Source organism: Equus caballus, chromosome 8, assembly GCF_041296265.1.
Source record: "Equus caballus isolate H_3958 breed thoroughbred chromosome 8, TB-T2T, whole genome shotgun sequence".
In the NCBI taxonomy this organism is placed as follows: Eukaryota; Metazoa; Chordata; class Mammalia; order Perissodactyla; family Equidae; genus Equus; species Equus caballus.
Genome location: NC_091691.1, coordinates 63,945,945 through 63,969,482, shown reverse-complemented (window position 1 = coordinate 63,969,482; position 23,538 = coordinate 63,945,945). Strand labels below are relative to the sequence as shown.

At 45.1% G+C, this 23,538-nt stretch overlaps 1 protein-coding gene across 4 annotated transcripts in view; it reads right to left on the bottom strand.

Moving 5' to 3' along the window:
- Positions 1 to 9,074: 9,074 nt before the first annotated feature.
- MAPRE2 (microtubule associated protein RP/EB family member 2) overlaps positions 9,075 to 23,538 on the bottom strand; it is a 146,783-nt gene continuing 132,319 nt past the window's right edge. For all 4 annotated transcript variants that reach the window (XM_023647658.2, XM_023647657.2, XM_070220901.1 and 1 more), the window contains 2 exons: positions 19,817 to 19,975; positions 9,075 to 12,199 (listed from right to left, as the gene is read on the bottom strand). In XM_023647658.2, the coding sequence (XP_023503426.1) occupies positions 12,125 to 12,199; positions 19,817 to 19,975 (234 nt within the window). In that variant the 3' untranslated portion in view covers positions 9,075 to 12,124. The remainder of the gene's footprint in view (positions 12,200 to 19,816; positions 19,976 to 23,538) is intronic.

Here is a 23,538-nt window from a genome sequence, read left to right as displayed (position 1 = left end):
CTCCTTCAAGAGAAACCTGTGGTAACACAGGGCAAGCTACTTCTCTCTTCTAAGACACCACTAGGTGACCAATGATCTCCAGTCCGCTTTCTGTCAAGAGCCCATTTAGAAGATGTAGATCCAAAGATTTCCAGTGCTTAGTGTTGAGTAGAAAGCTTATCATCTACCAGTTAACTGTGGAAGTTTTTATTCTTCTGGGGACTGAACAGAAGCCAGAAGAGTGAATGTAGAGTGGTGGGTGGATTGTGGGGAGAGCAGGCAGGAATTCAGAGCTAGAAATGAAAATGGTGGTGGTGGCATCCACAAAGGAGCAGTAGTGTGGGTACTGTCTCTGGATGGCTGCCTCTCTCTCTGGAGAGCAGAGAGAGTATTTCCTTTTCATACTAAACTTGAGTTCAGGCACGGATTGAGAGAAATAATATCACCACCACCAGCACTACTACTACTAATGGAAGCAGCCAACAACATACTAGGTGCTAACAACATAACAACAACCTACCTAGTGCCAGGCATTTGTGCATGCATACATACATGTGTACAGCTCTTTGCATGTATTATTAAATCTTCCTAATAACCCTATGTAGGGGCAGTTTCATTCATCAATAAGTGTACTGTGCACCTTCTATGTGTCAGTCAGCATGCTAGATGATAGGGCTAGCATGTTGCACCAGACAGACATAGTCTAAATGGTTATGGTGCATGGAGTTTAGTAGTGAAAATGTTAGAAATTAGTCAAATAATTACACTAATAAATATACATAGTTATACACTGTGCTGGAGTTCATGGATATAACTATTATTTATTGAGCACCTACGATGTGTTAGGCTGTGGGCATACAAGAGGGCTATTGTTATTATCTCTATGCTTCAGATAAGCAAACTGAGCAAGTTGCAGGAAATAGCCTAATAACTTGCCAGAATTCAAAGATGGGCCCTTATCCACTGTGACTGTGGATGAGTCACTGAGTACATGTGAAGTGTCAGAGAATGCACCGTCTGCTGGGTCACTGTCTTTGCTGTCTTCCTTAAAGGTGGCCAAAGCAGAATGTGCCGTTGAGTCTCACCCAGCAATTGGTGCTATTATCCTGATGAATGTGGCAATGGCTAGTTTCCCCCCTGGATATTCAGAAGTTGGCAATACAAAGAAAGGTAGATAGTGTGATTTCTATGTTGGAAGTGAAGGGCATGTCCAGTAAAATATGTTTTAAATGATCCCTGAGCCATTTTTTAAAATCACAACCAATGAAGAAATCTACCCAAAGGAAGCATTGCCCATAAACTTCTCTTTGCAAATAGCCCAGTTTTTCTAGTCCTCAGTATAAGAAAGGCAGTTTCAGGAGAAGGAAGTTTGGGGGAGAGAGCAGAGCAGGAAGAAAGAGGAAATTTTTGTAGATAATGGTGACTTTTAATGTGCTTTCTTTAGCCAACATTGCCTCCCTGGTTACTTCCACATGTGCTGGCTTGTTATTTCAACAGTGCAGGGTGATCAATTGCTAATGAGTGACACCGCATCAGAGCCCGTTTGCTGGCTATGCTTCTCCTGTCTCCCTGGTCCTCTTTGCAGTTACAGGGCTTCTGGAAAGGCTAGAGGAATGGACACGTCCTGTTCACTGTGTTGAAAATTGTGTCATGTCCACTGCAGTAGGTATGTAAATATATAATCTTTTCAGGAGTGAAAAAAAGTGCCAGAAATGAGGTGGAGGTAGGTGAGGCCATGTCCTTATTGTTGAGAGGGGGTTAGATGAAAGTTGAATGTTACATGTAATGAGTGACTTGCTTGTGGCTTCCACCTGCCCAACTGCCCTGGGAGGGATAACCTGAGTGGCAGCAGGTTGAGGAGATGTGCCCATTGGCTGGAAAACTTCGGGAACTTTGGTACAAGTCTGTAGAAGACAGTGAAGGAACAAAATGGAGATCTTATTTAACTAATTCATGTTGAAAATTCACTTTGAACCTGTCTGTGTTTACTCTTCCTTATTTCATTTGCTTAGCAAGTGACTTCTGATCAAATAACTGAGAAAAAACAAATTAAATGAAATCAAACTACCCATGAAAGTGATATTTCAATTCAAACAACGTATTTTGAGCATCAACTATGTGTTGGGAAGCAGCCTCTAAAAGCCTAGTTTTACTTAACGTTTGACTTTCCTTCGCACTCTTCACGGCTTCTTAGGTAGCTCAGGGACCTAGCCCTCTGGGGCGATGTGTTTTGATTGTTATTTGTTGGGAATCAGAATTTTTAAGAACAGAAGGGATCTCAAAGATCATGTAGTCTAATTCTCTCATTTTACATTTTCATTTTATGAAGCTCAACAAAGTGAAGGGATGTGTCAAATTATTTTACAGCTGTTACAGGAGAAATGTGACTGAAATCATATTCTCTCTGCATGATGATGTCTGCACAAAGTAACGATAAGATTGTCCTTCACTATCATCTGCATTGCTCTAGTTGTCTGTTGCCATGTAACAAGCCATCCTACACGTAGAGACTTAGACTAGTTTAGTATTATTTCCATGGTTCCGTGGGTTAGCTGGACACTTCTTGCTTGGGGTCTCTCCTGTGGTTGCTGTCAGACGTACGGATGCTGGGAGGCATCTGAAGGCTCAAGGGGACTGGACGTCCAGGTTGCTTTCTTCATCCACATAGCTGCCAGGTGATGCTGGTTGTGGGCTGGGAGCTAAGATGGGCCTGGGATTGGATTGTCTTGAAGGTCCCTTCTGTTCTTTAAACTTGGGCAAGTCCTCACCTCATGAAAATGTCTTAGGTTGCAAGGAAGAATTCATTCAAGTTATCTCTGTCTTATTTTAAGATTACTCATATATGTGACCTCAATAAAACTGATCACCTAGATTTCCGAAAAAAACTGGTGGGTGTTTCTGGATTCAAGGAAGCAGTAGATATTTGTGGATCTTAGCTAAGGTGTTCCTTAGTTCTTTCCTGAGTGTCTGCTCTCTTCTCCTTTTACTCCTTCCATCTTCCTTCTATTTCAGAGCAACTGCTTATGTATAACATCAGCTTGGCATGATCTTTCCTCATGCCTCCTTTTACTCTGCATCCTTTTAAAATCCAGCTCCCACTGCTAAGGTCCTCAATCCTTAGCATAAATGAGAGGGGAGTATCTGACTGGCCTAGCTCAGAGAGTCAGGCCATGTGGTCACTGGCAACCCTAGACCATCAACTCTGGACCATCAGCTGTGGCTGGGAGTGGGTAGGATTATGTGGTATAACATTCCTGCCAAGGGCTTCCTTCTGCAGGGGCAGTGGGAGCAGTGGGCATTACTGCAATGTCTAGTACCAGGGTACTATTATTGTTATAGTATCTATATTATCTCCTTCACAGGACTATCAAAACCAAAATTAGTAATAATAGCTACCATTTATTAACTATCTACTATGTGCAAGGTATTTTATACACATTATATCATTTATTCTTCAAAACAACTTTGTGAGGTAGGTTGAATCTGCATATTCAGATGAGGAAGTGGAGGCTAAGAAATGATGTGCAATTTGTTGACAATCACACAGCTAGAAGTGGGGTGGTTGGGATTTGACTCCAAGTCGGAGTATTTTCAAAGCCTGTTCTCTTTGTCCTCTATGTGGTTATTTTTGAAACCATTTTGCAACCTGTAAAGGGTTTTATATAGTGAGATTGCTATTAAAACATGATGCCTTTTTTCCCTACAGACTTATTTTTGGACTTAGGAAACATACCATGTGTCTGTGGACTACCTCCAGGATAATTTTGACCGTTATAGGAGTATGTAACAGCCCATAGTTTCATATTTGTAATCTACACTGAAAATTGCCCTCTCAGTAAATTGCCAAGGATAATTGAATAAACAAAAACTCACAAGTCAGACCCTTATAATGCTTCTGGGGAAAACTGTGACCCTGCCCATGGGTCTCCTCCCATCTCCACAAGGGGTGGGGTGGCCTCCTCTTCTGGCATGTGTCCTGGCCAGGCTCCTCAGCCTTCAGTGTAAAGAGCAACCCCACATCCAAAAATTACCTCTGAAATCACATTTGCTGACCGTTAGGAAGGGAACTGGGTCTTAATCAGCAGCATCCAGTGTCTGGCCTCTAGTACTGTCAGGGAGTAGAAAGTCACGCTCTCTGCCCTTCAGTGTTTACCTAAACTGTGCCACAAGGAGTGGTACCTATGGTGGCCCTCCCACCGCTCCTCTGGGTACTCGACATTTTCTCCCGGGATGAAGCCCGAAACTCCGGAAGCTCTTTCCACACACAGTTTTGGTCCCTGGTAGATCGGTTTTTACTGAACTGTGTCTTGGCATTACGTCATCAGAGACAGTGCTGAAGACTAACGGGGACAGGCCTGTTAGACTGTTGCTGTATTTGCTGTGAGATGCTGTTAAGGTCAGGCTCCCCTCATCAGTTAATTTCTTCCCAAGAGGAGCCATGGAGAAATTTCTTTCCGGCCTAAGTATCTGTCCTCCTAAGTGACTGATTTGTTTTCAGCTAATGGACACTTTAAATTGAGTAATGATTACTTCCCTCTCTGTGTTGGCAACTAGGAAGCTCAGAGGTCACTTTTTCCCCTTGGCCCTAGTAAAGTCTAGAAGACCTCAGGGCACCTGTGAGCCTACTGACCCTACTTCTGGATTCATCTTTTCCCTCCTTCCTTCCTTTCCCTTTGCTCTGATTTCCTTACTTAAAGGTACTATTCTGCTTTAAAAAACATGTAAACTGCTTCAGTTTACTTTTTTGGGACTAAGGCAGGTATGGATTCAGAAGGCCTCTTTCTCTAGAGTTCCATCAGAGTAACTGAGGGACAGTGACATGATATTTTAGGAGTAAAAAGTCACGATTGACCGTTGTGTTTTGCCCATGGTTGGTGCTCAGCTTTTGAAAACAATTAAATTGGAGGAGAAAAACAAAAACGCTCTCCCCTCTTCCCTGCCCTTTTTAGCTTAACAATTTCTTTCGGCTCTTTCTGAGGCAGTATTAGCAGGTTTCTTGGATATATGTTTTAAATTTAAAGAGAGGCTCCGTTTGGTCATTTTTCCCTCTATTTCTTCTTGGAGAGACAGTTGAGTCAACACTTGAAGATACACATCTTTTCACTAAAGAAACGTTTCCAGGAATAAACACCCTTTCTGTGAAGCAGCAGCCAGTTCCTTCTCTGGTTTACCGAGCACAGTTTCTCCAGAGGAGCAACATTAATGGGCCAAATGACCAAAGACCTTCCATGGTCAAGATACTTGGAGCCGTGGGCTTGTCTCGTGCTAAAGCGGCAGCCCTGGTGGAATCCTCTTGCTGGCCCTCTGCCTCATGCTTGCCTCCACCGGCCTTCGGTTTCCCTGAGGGCCTGGGTTCTCACTGGATTCTCCTATGAAGCAAGCACACAGCCCCTGCCTCAAGCTAATCTGTCCTTGTTGGGCCACATCTGGGTTGATGACAAGGTCAAGTCCCCGTGCTATTTTCGAAATAGGAACAAGTGACTTGATGGATACAGGATTATTTTAAAAATATCTTAGAAGGCAAGAGGGCTCACCTCTCACACCATTGTCTCCTTTTCCAGTCTTCCCCACCCCTTCCTGTAGAAGGAAAATTACAGCACAGGACTCCCAGTGAAGTGGAAGAAGTAAGGGAGTTAGGAGGGAGCTGGAAGTCCTTGTAGGCACAGCTTTGACAGGTACAGTTGTTCAGGAGCCCTCCATCTAGGCTTTCAAAAGCCTACAATAAGTTTAGCCCCAAAGCACAGCCCTGTTGGGTTTGGGGCGCTTCTACACATAAATTCACCCCCCTTTTTTTTCCTTTGTGGAATGCAGCATAGTCACTTAAGAAAATGGGAGAGGCATTTCACAGCAACCTGGAAACCAGTTTGGGTAACAACATCACAGTGAAGTACACTAGATCATGACGAGCATTCTCATCAGTTAGGATGCTAAGGGGTTAAATGAGGTCATTTCACAGTATGTTGAGTGTGTAACTGCAAAAAAACCCCATTTTTAAGCTGTACGTAAACTGTCTGAGAGTTTTCAAATCAAATGTTTGAGGCCTCTTTTAAATACTCAGTGGCTCACAAAATCATGTGTTCTAACTAGGGATTACCTACACGGTAAAATCTTTGCTTAGTAAAAACGGTGGTGATACAACCACGTCTATCAATTTCCAACATTATGTTTTTAGAAGAGAAAAATTATTACATTTGAGGCCTTTTACATCTACTGTAGGTATGACAGATATAACCATTCACTCTGTGCCTATTAAATCTTTAGTTTAAAAGGAATATCTTTTTCATCTCTAAGTAAATGGTGTCAGAATTTAAAAAAAGAAGGAAAACTAGACAACCTTGGATGTTGTGGTGATGAGGTCTTAGCTATGGACTGGTCAGCATCTTGTGCTATTAATTTCAAAACCATTCTCTCCAGAAAAATTGAAAATGTTCTGGGGTAAAATTCACTTTTCCCTTCTCTGCCCCTTTTTCTAGTTCAGGTGACTGGACAGTGTCTGTATCTACAGGACAGAAAGGCCCCTGAACCTATCTGTCAGACAGCTTCGCCTGTAAGAGACTAACATTTAACTGATTTTCTGTGGTCTTTCTTTGAGAAAAGTTTCAAACTGGTAAAAAATTGTTCCACTGGTAGGAGGTCGCATTTCATCCATATAATAAATATGTCAGATTGGAAGAGAGTGTTCTAGTAGTAAGCTGTGAATTTGGATCAGAATAAAATTCTGAATACATTTATGGGAACTTTTCATTACTTCTCTAATTTCTAAAGGTTCATTTCAGCTGTCAGATTTGACCACTTTAGTGAATAAGATAAACATATCTTTTTTTCTTTTTTTGAGGAAGATTAGCCCTGAGCTAACTCCTGCCAATCCTCCTTTTTTTGCTGAGGAAGACTGGCCCTGAGCTAACATCCATGCCCATCCTCCTCTACTTTACATGTGGGACTCCTACCACAGCATGGCTTGCCAAGCGGTGCCATGTCTGCACCTGGGAGAACCGGTGAACCCCGGGCCACCGAAGCAGAACATGCGAACTTAACCGCTGCACCACTGGGCTGGCCCCATAAAAAATTTTTTTAAGTTGTATTATACAAATAACCTTAAGACCTGAAGAAATACCACAGTGTAAAAATATGAGGGATGTTTGCTACAAAGCAGGAAGTGTGTACTTAACTTTTTTATTATCTGAAAAAGAATACATTTCAGTACTAGGCTCATTTCTACTGAATATCATAACATTATACATTAACATGTTATTACCCTTTAACAACATTTAATTTACACCAAGTCTTGATAAAATAGTTACAAAATACCACAAGAAACCTGTTTAAGAAATTAAAACTTGGCAAGCTAAAAGGTTCAACTTTTTTTTTTCCAATGGAAAGAGAGAAAAAGACATTTGACCAATTAACTTCAGCTGGGCCTTTCATTTTTGTTATACTCCTAAACCCAACAGAGAAAGCAGCCAGACCTTAGCAAATGCACCTTCTGTGTAAGCCCTGCCTACACAAGATGTGGGGTCCGGGTCAGACTTTGGGCGGTGGGTGGGGGGCCTGCCCTTGGGCAGTTTTATGATCTGAAGTCCTGGTGCTCTCTGAGGGTCCTGCAGGGCTCAGTGTATTTTAAGCTTTGCCTTCCTTTAGGCCATAAAGCCAGAACTCTTCCAATGAACGGAGAATGTGTCTTCTGAGTTCCCAGTTCAGCAAGACACGAGTTGTTAGACATCCAGGGAGATGCTCTGCTCTCACACTTGTGCTGTTTGGCAACCGTGTTAGTGCTGAGAAGTTGGGTCAGTGAATGCTCACTAATGATAGCAGCCAATACGATCATAGTAGCTGTGTTCTGGCAGTTGGGAGGAAGAAGAAGGGTCAGAAATGAAGTTGTGTGTGTGTTTCATTTTAGAGAACTGGCATTTTATAAATTAAATTTAGTGGAATTACATTAACTGACCCCCCGGACTCATAAGACTACACAATATCAGTAGGAACACATTAAATTTTTAGAGATAATCTCAGATTTAATAAAATGGAGCAAACATGTTATTTCATCACTTTCGAACCAGGAGTGATGTGATTAGTAGAGTCCACCCGTGTGCTTTTAAGAAAGATGAATCACATGTCTTCTTGACTATTTGTGCACAAAGAGCTAAGTGTAAGATCTGGTGATTGACAACCCAGGGTTGGTGAATTAAATGGAAACACACGTGTGCTCTGAGCATGAGAGATTTCACAACCCAGGTAATGGCTCAAGGACTTCTATCCAAACATACCGTGTGGAGAAAGTAGTGTAGATGGAGAAAGGTGTCAGTATCTTTGTCTTCTGTATTTTCCCACTTCTCTGCTCTTAAAAGTGCCTAAAGGCAAGTGAATGGAAACTAGCTGCCACAGGATAGTATAGAAACAAAACTGGCCTCTAGGTGGTGCCTGAAAGCAGTTTAGGAAAGACTGGCATCCTTCAGGGTGAAGCTCAGTAACCTGCGGGCGCCTGGGCGAAGCCTGCCAACGACTGTCGTCACCTGTTCTACGGTGTCCACAGGAGACTCCCTGGACTGGTTTTAAGACATTTCTTTTTTTCACCTTTTCTTGTGCCTCTAAGTTTTGTATTCCATTTATATCTTATGTCTATAAATCCTCATTGCTTAAGGTCAGCAAACCGGAGTGGGGAAATACTCTTAATCACAGAGCTTCTGCCAATCATAGGTCGTTCTGCCACAAAGCTTCACTTCGAAACATCTGCCCGCTTCCTCCCCAGTTTTCTGCTGGCCCAGCCCTGTCTCATCCAGATGGAGCAGGCTGGACCTGCAGGAACTGGGTTTTTTGTTTCCTGCAAGTGAAATGTTGCCCAAAGCAATATTTTATCTTTATTTTTGGTGAAGTTTTTTCAAAAGGTATCACAGCTGCTACATTTGATATCAAATACCATTCTGTAATTCCTGTTAAAACGTGTCATCAATAAAAACAAAGACCCTCCCCCCCATGCAAATCATCCTAAAATGTGGGTAGATGTGTGAATCCACACAAATAGCCTATTCGTATATACATGCTCACTCCAAAGGAAACCTTTAGCATAAAAATTTAAGAATCTATAAGATCGAGGCCAATTTTAACATATACTTTTTTTTTTATTAAATATGTAAAAAGATAAACGCAAGTCAAGTTATTCACATATTCAGAGACAAAAAACTATTCTACCATGCGACAATAGGTGGGTAATGTAAAATGAATGTGATACATCTGAATAAGACTTTTTCATCTATTAATGTCATTACTTATCTCTATTTATAATTAACAATACATATGTTTACATTCCTTTCAGTTTACATTTAATATATAACAAAAGCTTTATGGTGTACTATTTAGTAAAAGTAATCTGAATGCATATTAAACCTTAATGGAATAATGGAAATACTCACCAGGGAAGGGAAGAGTTCTTGGTTCCCTTCTGGAGTTTACTTCTCTCAGGTCAACAGGGTGTTTGCCTGTGTCTTTTCTTTTTCTGCTTTTCTGCTTAGAAAGAAGACGGGCTCTCTCTCTGCCCCCTGCTTCAATCACTTCCTATCTGACATGAGCAGTGGAAGTGCTATAACCAGCCACGGTGGGGGGGACCAAGAATGCAGTCCAGCTTCTGAGAGGGGGAGCAGAGCACACCCCAAAGGATACTTCTCGGCCCAGCAGGGTGATGCGTGACAAGGGGTCATGGAGGAAAGCATGTCCCGGATGCCAAGATGAGAGAAGGATGGGGTGCTGCCATCGGGAAGAAAGCAGCCCTGGGAAACCGGAGATGGTCTGCACAGAAGCTGGGGTGCAGCCGAAGAGGACTGAGGAACTCAGCTGTTCAAGATTCCCCAAAGCATCAGCGATGTCACAATGTGACGCAGCACAATGGAAGATATTTCAGATGGGGACAGCAAGAGGAATTTGTAGCTCTTCTCCAAATAAATGGTCTGTCCCAAGACTTCAGGAAGGAGGAATAAGTATGACGACTGGGGAAAGTTCTCTTTGCAGGCTAAGGTATCTGGCCAGTGTGTTTACAGCTGAGAAGGTTAGCGATTTTGGGAGGAATGGAGTAGCTGAGTGTCACTAGTGACACTTAAGCAAGTCAAAAGTATCCAGTGGTTTCTGGAGAAGACCCTGCTCTCCATGCATGTGCACCCACATGATGGGAGTTTGGGTCATGATCCACCTGGCACTGGGTATTACTGAGATGTCCAGAGTAGGCAAAGAATGGCCTAGGAACCACTGAAATATGATCTGCATAGAATTATTTACTGTGCCTCTTTACAAGAGCTATCTTTTAAAAAAGGAAACTCAGTGGGTGCAACAGGCTTGGGGTGGGGGTGACAATTGGTTAAGCATGATGCTGCATATAGCACAACCACTACCTGTAACCAGGTGTGGGAGGATGTCACTGCCGAGAGCCAGGCTTTTCAGCCTGAGAGAAATGAGCTGCCGCTGTAGTGCAGAGCAAGCAGGAGAGAGAAGAAAGGGAAACCAAACACCACAGAACATCTGTCCAATTCTGCACAGTGTGCTGTAATAACCTCAAAAATACAAGCAAACTTTTTCACATATAACTCAATAAATACCACTTTGCCGCAAAAGATTTATTTTGAGAAGACTTCTTTTGGTGGAAAGCTTCAATGCCAGACTTTAGAATTAGCAATTCATCAATTAATAAAGAAATTTCAAAGCTTTATGATACATAATTCAGAAATTTATTTTAAGCGTTTAAGAGGAAAGTGGGGTGGGCACACTTGTTTCTTGTTTTCGTTGCACCTGCTAAGTCCAATAACAAGTGAAAGTAAATCTAAAGTTAGAAACCAAGTGAAATGAATGATCCAGGAAGGGATACCATCTGTCAAAGGAAAAAAAAAAGAAGGCAAAGATTTGGAAAGATACTAGGAAAATGTGCAAATATTAGTTAAAAAAATAAGGAATGCTTTTAATTCATTAATGTTTCCTGTATTTCTGAATTGCCATGGTTTAGCAAAGGTCAATGACAAGGAGGGCCCTTGTATTACAGACGGGAAATTTCTTATTCCAGAAGGTACTGGGAATCATGGATTTTTCTGTGCTGTCATTCCAGTGTCAACACCAGACTTCAGAACCATGATTCTCCCTTGGAATTATGCTCCTATTAATAAGGTCTGCAGTCCCAGGCTTCCAGCAAGTGTGCAGCAGGGTGCACAGAACCCTGAAACTCGGGGCTGCACACTCTGAAGTCATTCTTTAGTAGGAGTCCCCTAGTGTGGCGAACAGGATTTGGGCTGAAACCCACACAAGGAGGGAGGGACTGAGGCAGGTGGACCTGTACCTAGGCAGACCTCCTCTGGACTGCAGACAACTGATGACAGCTTCTTGGGGAGTGGCTGCCCACCAAAGAGGACCCTGAGAAAGAAAACAGCATGAGAACCGGGGTGGGGGAGAGCAGGGGCAAGTGGTGAGAGGGCCAAATGGAGACGGTGTTTTCCTTGAGTGAACAACATTCTGTGTGGTTGTCTAACATGCTGATGTGCGAACACTGCCGGGCCCTGAAGTCCTAGTTTTGAATCCATTTTTTTTTTTCCCTTTAATGTTGTGAGTAGAGGGAGAAACTGACTCTGTTTTCCCCCATGAAACAAGTCACTGTCATTATGGCTTTCATATCAAGTATCTCTTTCCCTTTGTTCCAATTTATCACTTGACCAAATTTACGTTCAGAGGTTAGACTTGCAAACATCGAAGCACCACAAATGTGTGTGACATCTAGTGACACTGGGTTGAGAAATGCCAATATAAATACCATATATCAAATTACCATTGTTTCACACCAGGATAAAAAGGGGGTGTTGGTGGTGGTGGTGGTGGGGTGGGGAGAGTTGCTCTGGAAAGAAATGAAAAGAGCAGAACCAATCTCAAGCAGCCAAGTGGTGAAGTTGAAGGTATGTGACCCCATGATCTCTTGGGTAGGCCGCCGAACGGCCGGCTGCTAATGCGTCTTGGCAAAGGAAATGGGAACCGAGCGCAGTGGCTGGTGTATGTAACAGCGCGTTGATGTTAACGGCAGATTGGGAACAACTGGTTTCTGTTGAGCTTGAGGCCACACATGTTCCAATTCTCCAGAAGAAAAGTTCCCATGCAAAATGGAAGTGTCGAGAGCTGCCACCACGGTTCAGTACTCTTCCTGCTGCTGGGGCTGCTGCTCATGGACCTGTTCCTCTGCTTCCGGCTCTTCAGGGTGGCCCTCCTGCGGGGCAGGGGGAGAAGTTTCAGCTGAAACAGTTTACTGTGCCTGAGGCCACGCAGCGTCCCAGCCCCATTATCACTATGCAGGCAGTGAAGAGCATGGAGTAGGCACAGCTCGCCATGCCAGTGCCTCCTTGCTCCTAGGAGCCAATGCACACACAGCAATGCCTTCGCTTCCCTGTTCCATCAAATGATGGATCATTCTAGAAGCACAGTCATCAGGCTTTACACACCAAACTTTCCTTCTAACCGTTTTGGAAGGAAATCTTCAGAGAACAGATTACATATTTTCCTACCCTCTGTAAAAGAGTAAACCAAACACAATGACTCAAGAGCATCATGTTAGCCTCGGGTGAACCTGTTGTGACACAGCACAGAGCCCGAGGTCCCTGTGGTGTGTCAGATGGTTACACCCATGATGCAGAGGTTCTGATCCGTTCCCTGTCCTGCTGTCATTCTTCTCACCCGGTGCCATGTCTGCTTGAAGTAGACCCTTTGTTATAACCCGTTACTCATATGATGCAGAGAAGCAACATGTTGGAGTGGGGTGGTAAGGAAAGGATAATAATCACGGTTAGTGGGCTGCCCCGGGCAAGGACGCCTCTTCCTCAGGGGAGCTCAGGAGCTTTAGCTCAAGGACTTTGGGACATCTATTTTGGGTGTGTGAGGCCTTTTTTGCTAACTTTCCGTTTACTGACTGGGACCCAGGGGGTTGAGGTGTTCCTCTACTTGGCTCATTCACTTTCCTGAGCCAGTGAAGCACGTCATGAACCATCACGAACACCAACTCCAGGGAACATCAGCCATGGTCACCCTTAGCTGCAAATTCTTTACTTTTGTGACCTCACAAAGAATAATTAGCTCTTGATTACCCAAGCAGAGGGAGTGCGCCTCATCAGTGGGGCCGACTGCTCCCCAGCTCCCTCAGGAACGGGCACTGTTTCTGCGAGACAGTTGGGAGCACACACTGGGACCTATGTATGTGCTTGTCCTCTCGTACTTTGCACACTCACTCCCTTCTTGCCCTGAGCCATCCTCTTCCTATCTGGCCCATATTCCCTTTAGCTGAGGACACGCCTGTCAAGATCCAACTCTAATATGGTAGGATCATCTCCCCGGATCCCTGAGCTGGAGTGATTTCTTTCCCTTCTCCTACAGCACTTGGTCTTCTCCTTGGCTATAAAACTCTGACTTGTAATCTCGTTTGTCTTGACTCTTGTGGCCTCACCCACTGGATCCTGAGGCTACTGAAGTCAGGGATCAGGCCTCATCCATCCGTATCATACTTCACTTACTGTGAATTCAATGCATGCTGTGTCGAGAGGAAGAAATCACAGAGGATGCAAGAATGGATGACCAAGACTACAGCCAAGGTCACATGCTACTTATCTTCTGGAAGGCAGTATAATGTCAAGGTTATAAGCATGGACTCTGGAGTTCATATATTTATGAATGGCTTCACTATTTACAAGCTGGGTGACTTTGGGCATATAACTTAACTGTGCTGTGCCTCAGTTTTCTCATCTGTAAAATGGAGGATATAACGAGTATCCATTTAACAGAGGTTTCAATAAGTTTCACTGATCAATGAATCAATGGAGTCACTGAATTCAAGAGAGGACTCAATGAGTTAAAATAGGTAAAGTGCTTAGAATAGTGTTTGGCAAGTGTGAGCTGTAATTATTACTTCTTGGTGGGAGGACTCTTTGGAATATACTTGAAGTGAAAATAATTTTTAAGAAAGTAGTCTTTTCTGTGACGACAGTAGAAAGTGACAGTAGAAATCAGAAAAGTAGAAAGTTACTGAAGACTTGGGTTCAAATGTAGCACTGTCCCTTACTGGCTGGGCGCCAAAAGACAGAGTATTTAATTATTGTTAGCTCTCCCCAGGCGCATGCCCACACCCCATTCTCACCCCCCAGCACTGCTCGACCTCTGCGATGTGAAGGCCCAAGAGCCTACTCTCTGCCCACATCATGCTGTCCTGTGGGCCCCTCACTCCTTAATTCCTTTACTGCGGGTGTTCTTCGACCTCAGGACCCTGACGCCCTTCACTCCAGCTCTGCCAGCTCATCCCAAGGCCCCTGGACCGTCACTGCAGCATCCTCAGCGAACCGCTATGCCCACTGCTTGGCACACATGAGGGTGGTCCTCTCATGGGGAGGAGGAGAGCACGTCTTGCTGGGATAGTGCAAGAAGGAAGAGTCACTGGCCTCCCTTACTAAGTGAGCTCCTCTTGTCTAGGGGCGAAGGAGGAAACTAATGCTCTAGGAATGGCGGACTGGGAACTGCCATGTGTCTGTTCTGCCACATGTTTCTCCCTGAACCCTCTCTCACTCACTGCCTTTGCGCCGGAATGAATCACTCTTCTAAGCTTTACATCCTTGATCTCGTACTGCAGCTGTGAGTGTGAGCGTGAGTGAGTGTGTGTGTGTTCTCACTGGCTGGCTACACAGCTACCTCTCCAGCCAGGCTCTGAGCCCCATGAGGGTTAGGGATGTTGATTTATTCATCATCCTAACTCTTTCACAGCAGTGTGGTGCCTTCCGTTATCACACTGCTCAGACTGCAGCTGGTCTGAATTGTGCTTTTCTTACATAACTGTTTTTGTGCATGTCAGGCAGCTTGATGGGAAGACCTCAGAAATGGGTATCTGTTTGACGTTTTACAGACAATCTTGTGTGCTCATGTCCCACTTGGGAATTAACTGGGATAATGGAGTCAACCCAGGACTGAAAATCAAAAGACTTAGGTTCCAGTGACTGTGGGCCTGTGACAAGCTGCAGGACCAGAGACCCACTCAATTAGGCCCCGCCTCAGGCCTCCTCTTCCTACCTGTTGAGCAAGCGGGTGGGTGTGGGGCCCCTGTCTACAGTTCTGTGGTCTCCAGCTGGCCGAGGGCAGCTCCCTCATTCACAGGGCACCACCATGATGTCACGCATCTGCAGGAACTGTGGACCCCAGGCCACTGTTACTGGGTAGTATCGGTGTAAAGAGCAAACTTCCCAGGTTACCAGTGGATTGCTAATGCTTGAGGTGCGAATCAAGGCAGTCTGAAAGTCTGGGAACCTATCTGTGATTCTGAGGCAGTGAAGTTACACAGCACGACTGAGAGCTCCCAGCCACAGAACACTGTGCAGGCTCACAGAAAAAACCATGGTCCTTTTCTTATGCGCCATACAAGAATGAAGAACTTAAACGCACACGTAAGGAGAAGGCCAGGCAAAAACTATGCCCAATATGTGACTATGCACTTGAGCGCCACCTACTTACTTAATTCTAATATTTGTGTATCAATCCATCACCTCTTTCTAAATGTTTAGCTGAGAGTGATTGCATTACAGTTCCTTATTCTTATGATAATCATTAGAAAGACAAGCAAGTTGGAAGTCAGTCTTGAAGAAGGCTCTTGGCTGCTGGGGGAGGAAAATGGGGGCATAGGAGGGAGGAGGGGTCTTCTTGATGAAAACCTACTTCCTGGATGGCTTCCTACTTCCTAGATGGACGAGGTCTCATCTACTCAGTTGGCTCACCTGCCACCACCCACACCAGCCGCATCCGGCTGTTCTTTCCTCTCTGCTTTGTTCGTGCTGTTTCCTCTGCCTGAAAAAATACTCTCCCAGTTTTAGCTCTATAACTGTTGACATTCCTAGTCATCCTTCAACATCCAACACAAATGTCATCTTCTCTGTGAAGTCTCTGCTTGTCCCTCTCCAGGCTGTCTTTATTTGCTCCCCACACAAGTTTATTTATGTCTCTATTATCACATTTATCATAATCTGACATATCCTGTTAGTGGTCTCCCTGTCTGTCTCTCTCACTGGGACTGTGAGCTCTTCTGAGGCAGGGGCTATGCTTTCTTTCTGTATACCCAGTGCTTCATCCAATGACAGGAACACAGGCTGTATCTAAAAGGTGTTGGTTGAGGGGGGAAAGTATCTTTAGGTCATTTAACAATGGCTTCCATGACAGTATCTCAGGAAACAAGTGCCTGTCAATATGCAGGTGCACCTCAGCTGACAGATCCACAAGGCAGCAGCTAACCAACAAGTCAGTCTAGATACCTGTGGCCCCAAGTTCAGTACTAAGGGAAAAGATAACAGAATGATAAAGGCACTGGACAGCTGGCTGGCAATCTGCTCTGGAAACTTCCATTAGGTTTCTACAACTGCAAATTGAACTGCCTCTGTTTATTTGCATACTCAAAACTCCCATCTGGATTTCTATATCTCCCAAACATGTTATTCTAGGATTGTTTGACCATAAGAATCAAAGACCAGCCATCACCAAATAAAGACTTAGGGAGGAGGCCTCTCCAGCAAATACCTCCATGTGAAATGTTAATGCAGGGTTCATCTATGTTTAACAGAAGAGCAAGCACTCAATCCAGCTTTTGATTCTTTAGCACCCCTCTTGTCTCCAGGAGAGAGACAACCAGAAATCTCCGCCTCTCAGATGTGCACACACAGTCATACCAATGGCATCACAAAGTACTGGCCTTTCTTCCTAGTGTGCACATCATACCTGCATGTCTACCCAGCACCAAAGCGTGTGAGTGGCCTGAAAACAAGACTCAGTGTCAGAGTCAAGCATGGTGGGGCAAAAGGAGGCTTCCGAGAGTTTGGGGGGTGGGTGCAGCAGCAGAGCAACCTCTGAGCCCATTTTTTCCAAAGCGATGCCTTTCCTGGGCAAGGGGAGAAACTTTTTTTAAGGTTCATGCCCTCAATGACAGAAGCTGGATAAGCTTCTGGGACTCTGCCATAGAAACAAGAGTCCTTATGCTCAGGGAGAAAGGCAAACACTTGAAGGCTTTAAGGTGTCTAGGATGATTCCTTGAACCTCTAGGGGGAGAAGCAGAAACGAGTAGGCCAGCAGCTCCCGAGCCTCTCTGTGTCCTCCTCTGTAAGAAGTGTCGTGTGTGTGCACACAAGCACACAGGCAGTGTATGGAAAACAACCAGCAGGGTCCAGGCACATGGCAGATAGTCCTCCCCTTCTTTCTATATAGACACCAAGGTTTTAAAAGATGGGTCTTGTCACGTTCTAAACAAGGAGACTTGGCATATTCCAGATCAAACAGCTTATTCTCTATAGAAAACTCAGTATAACCTGATGTGTTTCTTTTGGAGTTGTCCAGACACAGGGTTGCATTAGAAGTTATCAAGGAACAAGAAAAATTAAGGTAGCAACTGTGTTGGAAGATTTTGCTCCGGTAACCCACACATGTAGTTTGTCTTACGTCTATTTTCTTTTCCAGATTCCAATTGCCTGGTTACTGTCTCTAAGTCTCTTCTTGGATTTTGGATACTCCTTAGCATACAGTAAATGGTGATGGTGATGCCGCTGTCGCTGTCTGTCTGTCTCTCTCTCGCCTCCTCACTTGTGGTTAGGGTGAGAAATGTAGACAGAGCATGAATGTAATACCTAGCACATGCTAAATGCTCAATAAATGTTAGCTATTACTACTACCATGTTCCCCATTTAACAGGCAGTTCAGGCTTGGAGAAGGGAGAGCATGAACTCAGCCCTCGAGAGTTCAAATGCAAATCATGTTGCTTACGCACTCAGAACTTGGGAATGTAATTTCACCTCTCTACTGCCTTAGTTCCACTCATCTGTAAAATGGGATGACAACACATATTTACCTGATAGGATTCTCAAGAGAATTAAAAGATCCGACAAATGTAAAGCTCTTGGCTCTTCCCCCTCAACTCTCATCGCAAAGAAAGGGAGCTGCTAAAACCTTACTCAGTCTTAATGACTGATAATGCTCTGAAGTATTACTTCTGCTTGGGGTGTCTGGATTAATTGCCCATACACTGCAAGAATGGCGTTCTGAATCCAGACTTCAGCAAGTTGGTGTTGGGGCGTGTGGGGGGGTGTGACGTGAATGGGAGAAGAGAAGCTGAGTGCAGTCATCTCTGCAGACCCCTCTGAAATCACACCCAGGAGGCAAGAGCTCTTGCCTAAGGCTGGCCCTGCCTGCCACTAGCCCGGAATTCAGTGGTCCATGTCAATCGTCAGTTTGGAGTTTGCCTGACGGTGTTCCTACACGAGGACTCCCTCTTGGGACAAGATCTGGCTCGAGGTTAGATTCTGAAGGCTTTCCTCCCACTGGAAGCACAGGGCTGGGAAGAGTCCATCCTGCACGCGGCCTCGCTCCCGTAGGTGGGCACTGCCATGGACAGACAGCAGCACCATTCACTCGGGCTCCCAGCGCTGCTCAACCCCAGACCTCATGGGACTTAGCCTCAAACAAGCTTGTGAAGAGAATGACCGTAATTCATCTAGTGTTTGACAGACTACAAGGCACTCTCTACAAACAGAACGTTATATAAATGCCACTCTGGGTGGTGCAGACACACTACAAATCAAGCTTTGGTTTCCTCCATCAGATCCGAAAAGAATGAGGACCATATTTTGTGAAGCCATCACTATCTCTGGGACCTGGTCAGGCTGATTCCCAGGGCTTCAAGATCTACAGTCTGAGCTAACCAAGAAAGAAGTTTAAAAAAAAATAACTTGGGGGAAATGAAAAAAGTGGTGGAGAGTCCCTAAAACCCAGACAGTTTCTTACAGTTTAGGAAAATTTCATAGCTAGGATTTTAATCTTACACGGAGTAAACATTTGCCTATTATTCAGCTGGAATAAGACATAAAGTAAACTTGCTGGTGGCTTGTTACAGTCTATGAAATTACTCACACACATGTAACCCAACCATGGAGCGCTCAGAACATCCACAGGCCTCCCGGTCAAAAAGACCCTAATACTTTCACAAGCTTCAACCTGGCCTGAGGAGCAGCTCGAAACCCCAGCCTGTCCGCTCTTGCCTTCCACAGTGCAGCCCTGTGGAAGGGAAGGCTCTGTCAGGCTCCCACTCTTGCTGCCAGGTACTGGGCCCTTTCCCTCCCTGTATGGGCAGACTTGGGGTGACCCTCCTTGGTCTCTGCCATTCATCCTGCCCTTTCCTGTCCTTGCTGCTTGAGAGTCTTGTGCCTCCGCTGCGTCTCACATCTGTTTTCCACCTATGGACGCAGACACATTCTGGGTCTCCCTTTGGCGTATTCGCTGGTGAGCAGCAACCCGGGAGGGCTGGTCCTCCCCACGGAGGAGGCCTTCTAGAATTATTTTTCAACAAGGGGTTGTCCCATAGTGCTGCTCTGTAGTGGTAATAAGTAACCAAGACGACCAGCTATGAAATAAAAACAGTTGCAGGGCTTATGGTGACAGGAAAAGCATCTAGATTAATTTCTCCTTTAACCACACTCTGATCTGTCATGAAGAAAGAAGAATCCTTACATTCCTACTGCTCATTTGCTTGGAGAGCTGAAAACCACTTGAGATTTGGCTGCATAAGCCTATTTTTCTCAATCAAAGTCCCCTTACTCCCCTCCCATCCACCCATCTCTTCCCAGATTAGTTTATGAAGGCATGTCCCTTGAGCTCGGGTCAATGGATCACGATGATAATGTTTATTCCTCTGGGAAGATCAAATGCACTGGCTGAGCTGTAATTCTCACTGAGGTCCCAGGGTGCTAGCTGAAGGCACGTTGCTCATGCACCTTGACCACAAGTGTCACTTTAGAGCACAGGGGTCAACAGCTCCCCTCACACTTACATGTTCTTCCGAAGCATAGAGGACTTCCATTAGTCGCTGCACGAGGTCATCGTTTTCCTGCCCATGTTCTTGGCAGAGGAGCTCAATTTCTCTCAACTTTCCGAAGTAGAAATCCCTTTCCTTTTCCACGCCTTCAAGGGCAAGTTTTAATGAATGTACCTGGAAGGGAGTGGGGTGGAGAAGACAACCCCCAAAATAAAGTGTAAGAAATGTGACCAACTGTGCCTGCGTATAAAGACCCGAAACATGAAAGGACAGACATGCAAAAATAACCGATGTGCAAGCCTAAGGGAGAAACAAGGAGCTGTTATTAGGAGCCTGAGTCTGGGCCAAACCGTCCAACTTCCACAGCACACTCGTCATTCCCTCTGTCAACTGAGTGTTTATTCACCAGAGTCTGAGGGATCGCTCTGCTTGATACAGTTCCATCCAGGCTCCAAATAAGCTTTCCTCTCCTGCTACATGGGCTAGAGCACACCTTTTTCCTAACTTGTTCATCCTCTGCAGGGAGATGAGATGAGAGAATGGGAGGAGGGAGGAGAGGAAAAGGAGGGAGGTTGTCTCTGTGGTTACTTAAGATGTATTGTGAGGGCCTGCCCTCCTCTCTTTGCATCACTTGCATTAAGAGCTGCCCTTAGTTTTGGACCCCTTCATAAATGTTCCTGAGCCAAACTCGACAAATGCTCTCTACGGAGAAATTGGGTCTTGGCTACACAAGGAAAAGTGGGCGAGACTAAAAGCCTGGCTGAGTGCATCTGTCTTAATTTCTCTAGTTCTGACTTTAGGAACATGACAGGAAAGGTGGGAAGATATGGAAGCTCCATTCCTCCAGTGAAATGGCCCAAACTCCCTTTCGTCTCCCATGATGCTGGTTCAAGGACGTTCTGGGGCTGTGCACCTCTCACAGTGATTACAGAGACAGTGCTGGTGAAGGGACGGAGACACGGTTGAGGCAGAGCCCGACAAAGCTGTCATATGGGCTGAGGAAACACTGAAGGGCGTGTAGATAGATCTGGTCTCCAATTCTAGGCTGCCACACTCCTACAGGCACAGCAGCTATACACAGGCACAAACCATCACCCTGTCCTGCCCTGAGAATCCCTTGTTTTTTTTTTTTTTTTTAACTCTTTGTGCATTTATATTCACGCAGAGAATATTCATTAGGAGGTGAATTATGTCCTTCATGGCTATCCCCAGGTGAAATCTTTCAGTATATTAAAAATCATCCTTAAGAGAATTCCCAAAAGTTACATTTCAAATGGAAAGTTTTTTTCTCTCTTTCTAATAACTCTGGGCTTTTGTACATGCTGTTTATCTGTCTGGAATGATTGATTCATTCAAACATATACTGAGCACATGCAGTGTCTAGCCCCTTCCTGCACACCTGCCAAATTCCTATCGATCCCATAAGACTCAGGGACACGGTCCCTCAGAGTTACCTCAGTGATGCCCTCACGTAGCCACTTACAAAGCAGCGGAGCATTAGTCTGCTAACTTTCAACTCCCATTTCTGATAATACTATGGCTTGGACATTTGTAAAAACTGGAGGCAACCAGCAGCCTGAACTCCAGGAAAAAGAAAACTCCCTTTCTTCTAGAAATGCTTTCTTGCTTTAAAACAAACCAGCCCCCTCCACGGGCTTGGCCACAGAATCCCTCTGAAGCCTGTGTTGGTGCCAGCAGACGGATTTGTGGCAGTTTAGGTGTCTGTGTCTGCCAGCTCCCCCTGTAGGAGGCAAAAAGGGTCTCTGGACACATTCTACCCATGAGAACTAGGTTTGTCTGCCTCTTGAGAGTACTTCGGTCTGCGCAATGAGCAAACAGCTGAGGCTTCTGTAGAAATACCCAGGCCAGGTTGGCCTTTGGTAGTATTCCAGATGCATTAGGTAACAGATGTGCGGCTATAAACATTCCCTAGTAAAAACCAACAGGAGCTAAATTATATGATGAAAGACCAACTGGCAAATGAAATTCCATTTCCACAGTCCCACGCACAAAGCCCGAGCCCGCCCGGCTCCTTCACATATCACAGAGGAAGCCTAAGTGGTGGAGGGGATGCTGGGGATGGCCCCTTGAGAAAAGTCCAGAGGAAGGGACGAGAGGGGGAAGCTCTCTTCTCCCAATTCTCCACACCCTCTCAGTGTCCACACACTGCAGGTCCTCTCAGTCCTGCAGCCCGAGCCACAGTCGGCCTGGGCTAACCAATGCCCACCCTCCGGCCCCCAGGGTTCCCTGAGCACAGCAGTGACTCCGCCCCACTACCTATTTGCTAACCCACTCTCCAGGATCTGTCCCTAATGATTTCAGTCATGTCGTTTTTTCCCCTCTGTCTTTTGATTCATTTCTATCATTGGAACTGTCTAGCACAGTGGTACTTTTATAGTATGTCATGGGAGACTGCCTGAATAAAGGCAGGAGGCCAAGTAAATGAGAATTCTTAAAGTTTATGGCACTTGTCACTTTCCCCATTACTGCTGTAATTCACCCTTCAGCCTAGGCATTTTCACTCAGCGCCTCCTTGTCCTAGTGTCCTCAGTTCCAACACAGAGATGCCTCTGTGGCTACCCACCAGCTTCAGGGGGCCACTCTGTAGGCTTGAAGACAGAAACTAGAGGGAGCCATAACAGATAACCACAGAAAAGGATCTGGAGGAAGTGCTCAGTAAATGTCCGTTGAACGAAGGCTCACAATTTGGGGTGTGTAGGACCTTCCCTCTGAGGGAAGGGGGTGGGGAAGCACACACTCCTTGTTGATGTGAATGCATCGGGGGTAGGTGGGGAGTGAAGCCCTTTGGAAGTAATGAAGGAATTACACCAAGCAGAAGGAAGACGATTGGAAGGTTCCTCTCTATTTTCTCACCCTGTCCTCTCTGGGGTGGCATTTTGGACAGCAGGACAAGGTCTGGGTCCCTTGGGGACATGGGGCTCTTTGACTGGAGAGTTAATGGGAACCTAGAGCCAGCCCCCAAGGTGAGGAAGTGGGGCTGGCTGACTAAGGCTGTAGGGGAGAGGGGCAGGAAGGACCTTGAAGTTTCCATGTGGTTACATTTTGGGTTGGAGGGTGGAGAACCTGGGTGTGGTAGAGAGGATGACAGGGAGGAGAGAAATCACGAAGACACATGAGATAATAGAAACATCACAAGAATTTGGGTTTCTAAGGAGAAAAGAGTTATAAATCTAAAGTAGAGACCTACGCCTGATTCTCTTCAGGTCCACTCCATTAGCTCGGAGCCTCAGGCACGAGGCCCAGGGCTCATTAAGGCTGTCCTAACCGCCTTTTCTCTGAGAAGAATTCATTACTGGAAATTCTATATGGGCTCAAACTGCGAATCAGCAGGTAATTAGAACATTCCACAGTTTCTAAATCAAAGTCCTACCCACTGGATGACTTCAGGTTTCACCTTTTTCATTAAAATGATCAGAAGTGTAAAAAAAATACCCTAGTTAAGCAAATGGCTGCTTTGAAACTAGGTTCTTGATTGCAAATATACAATTATCTCAAAAACTATTTCCAGACTCTTGCTGGCTCATCAAGCATCAGATTAATCACTGGGATTGGCCCAGTGAGTGGCTGGGAACAGCCTGAGGACCTTGAATCAAGGCGCCTCTCTCAGTGGTGGGAGTAGCCAGGATCAAAAGCCTCTCTCGACTCAGGGCGAGGGTAGGTGGCGTCCGCAGTGGGCTCTACACTATCAACTGTTTTATTACTGTTAAACTATGTAT